Raw genomic sequence first — 8,694 nt, 5'->3', positions numbered from 1 at the left:
TGTTATTGTTTTTGTTTGTGTTTGTATCTGTGTCTATATGTCTGGTGTATGTCTTGCTTAACATTAATTCTCATATGCAAGGGAAAGAAACTATAAATTACCAAAAATATTATGCTGACTTTGGATAGCCTGCCAAGAAAGGGACTGAGAATGGCTCACATTAATATATGTAGTCTGAGAAATAAAATAACTGACATTGCTGAGATTCTGTCTGAAGGGGTGCATGCATTAGCACTGTCTGAAACTCACTTGGATGATACAATTAACGATTCTGTAATCAGTGTTCATGGATACACCTTGTTTAGGAGGGACAGAAATACATTTGGAGGTGGTGTTGCAGCCTATGTCAAATCTCATATACCAGTTAAAATACGATATGATTTAATGTGTGTTGACATTGAAGCTCTATGGATTCAAATTAATTTACCTCATTTGAAGCCGTTACTGATAGGCTGCTGCGAAAGACCTCCTAATACACGGATAAATTATCTGGATGTAATATGTGAAATGTTTAATAAAGTGTGTGATCTGGATTGTGAGATTCATATTTTAGGTTATTTGAATATTAATTGGAATGTGGATGGCTTTCCACTCAATGATAAGCTACGGCAAATCGTGCAAATAGTTGACAAGCCAACAAGAGTGTGTTTAAGTAATTTCGGTTTTGTAACAGCAACCTGTATTGATCATGTGTTCACTAACTTTAGTCATTTCTGTTCTAAGCCATTATCTATTCCAGTGGGGTTCAGCGATCACAATTTGATTGCTTATGTGAGGAAAACGAAGGCTCCAAAGGCGGGACCTAAAGTTGTTTTCAGGAGGTCTATGAAGCTCTTTAGTGAAGAGGCATTTGTAAATGATGTTGAAAATATATGTTGGGAATCTGTACTTGGAAAGGAGGATCCTGATAATGCCCTCAATGAATTTAATAGACTGTTCTTACAAGTGTTAGAGAAACATGCCCCTCTAAGGAAATATACTGTGAGCTGCAGACACTCACCCTGGCTCGATGGTGAACTGAAAAAACTAATGATGGTTAGAGATGAACCAAAAAAAGTTGCCGTACAGTCAGGTTTTCAGTCGGATTGGCAAAATTATAGGAGGCTAAGAACTTATGTTACTGCGGCTAATAAAAAGAAAAAATACTTGTTCTATTCAGCTAAAATGAATGATGTGAAGAATCATAAGAAAAAACGTTGGAATGTATTGAATAGCATAATGGGTCGTATGCCCGGATCAAATCCAGCTTATTTTGAGGTGGATGGGAAATTTATAACAAGGCCTGTAAATATAGCAAATTATTTGAATGATTATTTTTATACTAAGGTTGATAATTTGAGGAGAAACATTACACACACAAATGACAATCTCTCATCAACACTATTTAAGGACCTAATAATGTTAAATAAAATTTGTGAATTCAATGTAGAAAAGGTAACAACCAATGAAGTGATGAGGCTTCTCTGCAAAGGGAAGGATAGTCCACCAGGTGTGGACAACCTTGATGCTAAATTTTTGAATATTGTTGCTCATCTAATTGCTGGTCCTGTGTGTTATATTTTTTATTTATGTATTGAGAAATGTATTTTCCCGCAGGACTGGAAAACTGCTAAAGTTATCCCCTTACCAAAAAACTCGGCTGCACCTTTTTCTGGTGCGAATTGCAGACCAATAAGTTTGTTACCTGCTTTAGGTAAAGTCATGGAAAGGATTATGTTTGATCAAATTCAATATTATTTTGACATCAACAAATTAAATAGTGATTATCAACATGCATTTAGGCCGGGACACTCCACTTGCACAGCTTTAACACAAATGTCTGATGAATGGCGTATGGACATGGATAATGGAAAATTTGTGGGTGTTATTTTGCTTGATTTTAGTGCTGCATTTGATGTTTGTTTGATGTTTGATGACCATTTTCTGCTACTAGGAAAGCTCAAGCAATATGGATTTAGTTTATCAGCCATACAATTGATGGAGAGCTATTTGGTAAATAGAAGTCAAACTGTTTATTTTAATGGGAGTTTGTCTGATATTAAATATGTTGACTGTGGGGTGCCTAAAGGGAGTTGCCTTGGGCCGTTATTATTTTCTATTTTTGTAAATGACTTCCCACTCGTCCTGGAAAAAACTAAAACTGTCATGTATGCTGATGATTGTACAATATACTCAGCTGAACCATCCATAGTAGGGTTAAATAATAAATTACAGTATGATTTAAGATTAGTGGCAGAATGGGTAACTAAAAACAAACTGGTCCTGAATGTGGGAAAAACTAAGTCTATTGTGATTGGGTGAAAGTATTTGCTGTGTGATGTGCCTTCCTTGACATTGGAAATTAATAATATTCCTGCCCTGTGGAGCAAGTTTATGACACTAAACTTCTAGGTATAACTGTTGATCAACATCTAACATGGTCAAAACATGTAGATTATATTGTGAATAAAATGGGAAGGGGGGTTTCAATGGTAAAAAGAGTGTCAAAAATTATATCACAAGATATCGCCAAACAAGTTGCAAATGCATTAGTTTTGTCACAGCTAGATTATTGTTCTTCGATTTGGTCTAGTGCTTCAGTGAAGGATCTAAACAAATTACAAGTGGCACAAAATAAAGCAGCACGCTCTGTACTACAGTGCTACTACAGAACTAATGTGGCACATATGCAGGAGCAACTGGGTTGGCTAACTGTCACTCAAAGAAGCTCTTACATTTTGTTGAACTTCCTTAGGAATATTATTGTAAACAAGTCTCCAAATTTTTTGTATTGTTTGTTTTCACATCAGTGGAGTCAACATAATTATCCCACAAGACATGCTATAGAAGGGAGGTTTACTTTGCCTAAAGCGAAGTGAACACTAATGTGATGAAGAAATCTGTTTTGTTCAGAGCTATCCTAAGCCGTTTTCCCACTAAAATTAGCGGGTCGACGCGGGTTTTTTAAACGCGGGTCGACCCGCTAACAATCGGCATTTGGCCCCTTTCCCATTGACCAGAATGAGCCGAGTCTGACCCCCCGCTGAGGGATCAGACAGAGCATAAACCAGTCGCCCCGCTCTCATCCGCGGTGCAAGAGACACACACAGTCATGCCACAGCCGCCTGCCGCGGAGTGTCCGTCCGCCGAGGCAGACTCTCTGGCTGGCTGACCTGGAGCACCAGGACCGCGGAGGACAGAGAGTCTGCTGCGGCCGGATGACGGACGTCCGCGGCACAACACGTCAGTTAAACAGACTGTCGCTTCTTTTCTTTTCTTTTTTTCTATCGTTTTTGGTCAGTGTTCTCTGATGTTTTGATCCCAGTCTGGGATGAGAGCAGAGCGGAGCAGAGCTTTGTTTTGGTGATATGAGACGCGACCGGCGCGATGACGTAGCGTCACGTAACGTTCAGTGTCATCACGTAAATTAGCAGGTTGACGCGGGTCTGGCGTTCCCACTGCAAGCCGAGCAGAGCCGAGCCGATTAAAGGCGACGTCGCTTGCCGAGTCGTTTGACGAAGGCTCGGTGCGCCTTTCCCACTGCCACCAAAAGCCGATTGTTAGCGGGTTTAAACGGGTTTTTTGGCCAGTGGGAAAGGGGTACTAGAGTGGAATTCGTTGCCACTTTATATTGTATTAACAGATTCTAAAGAGAGGTATAAATTCTTGCTCAAACAGTTTCTTCTAATGTTGCAGCTGCAGTAGTTGGTATATGCTATATGATGAGGTGCCTGTTTGCTTCCCTGCCCTATGAGATTACTATTTCGGTTTTTGTATGTTTTATTGTGTTGCCTTCCCCTTGTATGTGTATATTTATTGATTCTTGATTGTATTGTACAGGTGGTGTATTGTGTCTTGTGTTATACGTACTGTATGTCTGTGTCTACTGTGTGATTGTATCCGTGTGTTGGGATTGTGTTAGTTGTTTTGTTCAACTTTATCCTTGATGTACCTGGAGGAAGAGTGGTCAACTTTGACTGAATGTTTGGACTCCAGGAAGATTAGCCAAGCTAATGTGCTGGTGCTGATGGAGATCCAATAAATAAACACATAGTCAGCAAATTACCTACGGAAAAAGGTACTGTCAATCCATCTTAACAGAAGGAATGTAAAAATGTGTTGAGATAAAGTGCATTCATTTACTGTAGGCTTGACAATGGACGAGGTGAAGCTGACCGCTGCAGTGTACTTCTGGCGTAACCCTGACGGCCGCTACGGCCGCTGTATTGCTAATGAGTTTTATTCCTTGATCCTGCCTCAAGTTCCTTTAACAAGTGCAACATAAATCTGAGGTAGATTTCTTTTTTTAATTCCACTGAACATTTTACATTTGCATCAAGCAATTCAAAAGTCCCCGTTTCGAACAGGAAACAGTTCCCCTGATTTCTTAAGAGCCTGAACGGCATCTAGACATTTCCCAGCAAAATCACCAAGCTTGTGCTTTCTTGTATGCTGTTCTTTGAACTCTGCAAACTTTTCAGGGGCAGCAATAGAAAGCTCTGCAATTGGTGCATTCTGGGCAATTGTGTTGCGATCTACTCCCACTATTTTGCAAGCAGCAGTGATGCTCTTCTTCTTCTTGTAGGCCTTCAACACTTTACGGTAGGCCTAATGTGCAATTACCTCATCTGGCCTACGTGCTGATGGTAAAGAAGAAAGAGGGTAGATGTTAGTCTCTGTGACATAAAGGATCTTCCATTCAACAACCGTAAACCATTCTTGAAGTTTACTATGCAACACAAAATAACAGCATTCAGACTGAGGGGTCTGAGGAAGGGTCGGTAGAGAATGACTCTGAGCTCGACTCGGAGGATCCAGAAAAATCAGCATGTGATGCAGATGCTTCAGGGTATGGGTCATCATTTCTCAGTGTTTCTTGATGCTGTATAAAGACAAGATTGTTAGGAGACAGGTTCAACTACAGCTGTTTTGAAATAGATTGTGTTGTGTACTACAAAGGACAAAGTAAAGGTTAAAAAATTATAAATTAAAGTGAGTATATACTATGGCTGTTATTTTTTGTTCGATATTCGTTCGAACATGGGGTGAAAAGTTCATATTCGAAGGTAAATGACCCGTTCGAATAGATTCAGTTAAGAAAAACAAATAAAACACCATGATTTACTCAACATATTGGTGAACACCAATGACGCACAATCGTCATCAATCAGTTAACATGGGCTGGTGTGTCCCGGGCCGGCTAATAATGTACAGTGGGCTAATATACAAGACAAAAAACTATCAACTTCATCCCTGTCCTGGATTCGATACCATGTCACCTGCATGGCAGGCAACTGCTCTACCCACTGGACTACCGCAGCATTAAGGGAGTTTCACACCGAATGCGGCAGCAAACCCATTCATTGTGTATGTGCTACCGCGGCGCACGGGCGAACGGCTCTGCGCCGAGCTGAGCGGCACACAAGGTGGGCGCAGTTCCTGTTCCCACACCCGCCTGGATCCTGATGAGGGCACGTTCACCCTCAACCTCTCTGTGGTTCCCCCAGAGGAGTATGAGGTGTCCACACCAGGCACCTCATTCTCCCTGTCGCCGCCGCCTGTTGAAGCAGGTCAGCCTCCTCCCTCCTCCCCCAGGTCCACCTAGAGGTGGAAAAAGAAAAAGGCAAATAGAGGGGGATGGTTTTGAGAAGGAGGTGATGGGGATCCTCAGCCAAAAGCCAGATGAGGAAGAGCTGTTTCTCCTCAGCTTGGCTCCTCGCCTCCGTAACCTGCCAGATGAGAAGAGGAGTCGGTTTAAAATTGAGATCTTGCAGGCACACTTTTTCATAGACTTTATTTTCTTTTAGTTATTTTGTTCAGTATTCACACACAGCCAGATTTACTGTTCAACAGTGTTCAATAAAATATTTTTTGCAAAGAAATACATTGCAAAAAATTATTTGTTTTACTACATGTTTGCAGAGTTGTTTCAAGGGACACCAAAGCTGGATGGTGATGTAGAGTTGTTAAAACGCTGTGAAACTGGAGGTCAGCTCAGCCTTACATATTTTTGCAACAAATAAACAAGTAAATGAGCATAATGACAGTTGTTTAAGACCTGTCCAGAGTATGTTGTAGTAGGGGCAAAAGACTTTGTTAAAAGTGTCTTCAGTTAACAATTCACATTTTTCTGTAAATGTTACAAAACTGTCCAGGTTCCTGCCCGGGACAGTTTGCATACCCTATAAATAAGAAATATTGTTGTAACCTTTAGTGTACTTCACAGAACAATCAAGCTTAGCAAAATTATGAATACAGTGCTGTGAAAGGTTTTTTGGCCCATTCCTATCATTTTAGCTATATTTGTCACATCTGTCATGTATTATTGTGCTTGGATTTAACATTGTTGAGCTTTTACCTCTAGATTCTCTGGAGCAGCCACAGGAGTCTGGAGAAGCCCCAAGGTCCATAGTTGATTGGGAGTCAGGTTTTGTTCAGTTCGCAGAGGATGGTTGTCCCATGCACCTGTAAAAGTGTCGAGGTCCATTCGGAGGCGTGGTACAAATACATACTGGGCACAAAATAAGTGCAGACTGTTGGAGGGATCTAGCAGCTCATCTTCTTCAAGACTGTGAAGCAGCTCATAGTATACACTTGTTACTGCCATCCACACGTCACGCCACAAGCGCTCAACCCTGCAAGAGGGAAAACAAACAAACAAAAAAATCACACAAAAATAAACAAGTCACAATTACAAAAGGCATTTGTATGCTGATGTTTTGGGATAACCACCTCCATTGGAATTATCCAAATTTACAAGGGCAGTTGCTGCACTTTTGAGCATCATTAATCACTTCCATAGGAACATTTGTTGTGATGTGGGGCACCAAACCCTAAAAGGTACCTTCAAATCCAAAACAACAATACAGCTTATTTTGACATACCTTTGATTGTGCACGCTCTTTCCTGATATGTAGCTTCCTCTGCCACAGCCGCGAACAGTGAACATGCAGTGAGCAATGGCAACATTCTCAACTCCTTGGTCACCTCGAACTCTAAATAATGACAGAAACCAAGTCAAATGTTTACAGTTAATACAATTTGACTAACAAAATAGAATATTGGAGGATCTTGCCATTTTCTTACCTTAATGGAAAGCCAAATTCTTCAACAGAGCTCATGAAGAAGCCAAGTGCAGTTGTTGCCTTGTTATTGTTAGCAGCACTCAGGTGCATTATCTAGACGTAGTGACAAAATACTTTAGTGACTGTACAATGGAATATGGTAATACTACAATTAGTTTGTCTTGGAATAAGTGTTTACCTTTCGTGAATATCCATCAATTCCGGCGAAGATGACAATACCATATCTGACAAGAAAAAAAAATTATTAAGTGTATAATTTCAACTTCAGATATTAAAAATGAAAAACAAATTACAGATCCACAAGGAGTAATTTTGAATACATTTTGACATTATATGTGCAAATGTAATTTTACTAGGTCAAATATAATTGTGGTAATCTAATCTGTTAATTTAAAAAAAAATAGCTACACTGGATATGTATTGTGGGTGTCAAAAACTACATTTCAAATATCCACAATGACAGTGTACCTGATTAATTTGTGGTTTGTATCCACATGAACCAGTGAGAGGGGACCCTTTACAGAATACACCCTTCTGGCAACACAGCCCATACATGCCATTCTCTCCAAGATCCCGGCAGAATCCACGCGGTGCATGGATGCTGAAACCTGCTCCCATGTCACACGGTGTCCCATAGCCTGCAGCTCACCTTTCATCAGTCTATAGCCGATGTGTGGCATCCTCAATTTGACTGAGTGCACAAGATTGTCCAGCTCATCATCAGTGAGATTGCTGTATGATCCCTTAACTGATAGCCCATACTCATGCATCCGCCGAAAAACTGTCCTTTCAGTGACACCAAGGATCTTGGCTATGCAGGGGATTTTCAGGTGCATGTCAATTAAGCTTTGCAGATAATCTTTAGATATGGCAAATTTGGGCTGTCCCCTACCACCACCCAGAACCTCTACAGTAGAAGCAGGAGGAGGTCTCTCTTCTTGCAAACGGAGTAGTCTCAAAACCTCAAATAAGGCACGCAAAACATCTTGTGGCAGTTCTACTATATTAGCAAAAGAGAGCAAGAGACCCATGTCATGACCCAAAACAAAATGTAAATGGTCCAAATCCACAGGCTGACGTTGCAGAACTTCCTGCAACCTTTGCAGCATTCTCTGCATAAAGTGCCTCCCAATTGAAATGGCCTGTAATTAAAAACATGGTATCTTAATTAGTGCTCATAATGCACAGATTAGATGATGTCATGCTATGATGAATTAATGTACCTAAGAGCATTTGAACAAAACTAATTGTATGTTTTTTTGTTAATCAAAAAAAGGTGAAAAAAGGGTTCATAAGTTTATATTGAGATAGTGTTTAAAATTAGATTTTCTGGAGCATCCCTGGCCCAGCCTATGCACTACCATTAAAAATGCACACGTACTATGAAGCTAAATATATGAAAGCCAATTATGGTGACATGAATGTTGATTAACTTGCCATTACCTGTTGGGATTGTGAGTCTGCCATCTCGTTTTACTTTAGAGTCCTCTGGCCAGGGGCGTAGCACCAAATTCTGGGCCCCGTACACTCGTAATGTCAGTGGGCCCCTATCCATGCCAGTGCACGAAGCGCAGAGTTGTTTTTGAGGTAAATTTATACAAAGCCGCCAAAGCGTGTTTCCGTCGGGGGC

At 40.7% G+C, this 8,694-nt stretch overlaps 1 protein-coding gene across 1 annotated transcript; it reads right to left on the bottom strand.

Annotated features, from left to right (window-relative positions):
- Positions 1–6,316: 6,316 nt before the first annotated feature.
- On the bottom strand, positions 6,317–8,182 carry LOC146960165 (uncharacterized). The gene is made up of 5 exons (XM_085772570.1): positions 7,533–8,182; positions 7,243–7,288; positions 7,066–7,157; positions 6,864–6,974; positions 6,317–6,614 (listed from the first exon to the last, which is right to left on the bottom strand). Exons 1-5 carry the CDS (start codon positions 8,180–8,182, stop codon positions 6,317–6,319), a joined length of 1,197 nt encoding a protein of 398 aa, XP_085628696.1.
- Between the last annotated feature and the right edge of the window lie 512 nt (positions 8,183–8,694).

The sequence above is a fragment of the Trachurus japonicus genome, unplaced genomic scaffold (assembly GCF_045865225.1).
Source record: "Trachurus japonicus isolate A0001 unplaced genomic scaffold, Traja_1.0 AP030643.1".
Classification (NCBI taxonomy): Eukaryota; Metazoa; Chordata; class Actinopteri; order Carangiformes; family Carangidae; genus Trachurus; species Trachurus japonicus.
This window is presented reverse-complemented; position numbering and strand designations above follow the sequence as displayed.

What these genes read in the sequence shown, in the direction of transcription:
- LOC146960165 (XM_085772570.1), bottom strand. Translation starts at nt 8,182, where the DNA reads ATGCAGAGAATGCTGCAAAGGTTGCAGGAAGTTCTGCAACGTCAGCCT. An exon ending in TTGATGGATATTCACGAAAG is followed by an intron (nt 7,158 to 7,242) that starts GTAAACACTTAT and finishes CACTACGTCTAG; the next exon opens with ATAATGCACCTGAGTGCTGC. An exon ending in AAGAGCGTGCACAATCAAAG is followed by an intron (nt 6,615 to 6,863) that starts GTATGTCAAAAT and finishes TCCCTCTTGCAG; the next exon opens with GGTTGAGCGCTTGTGGCGTG.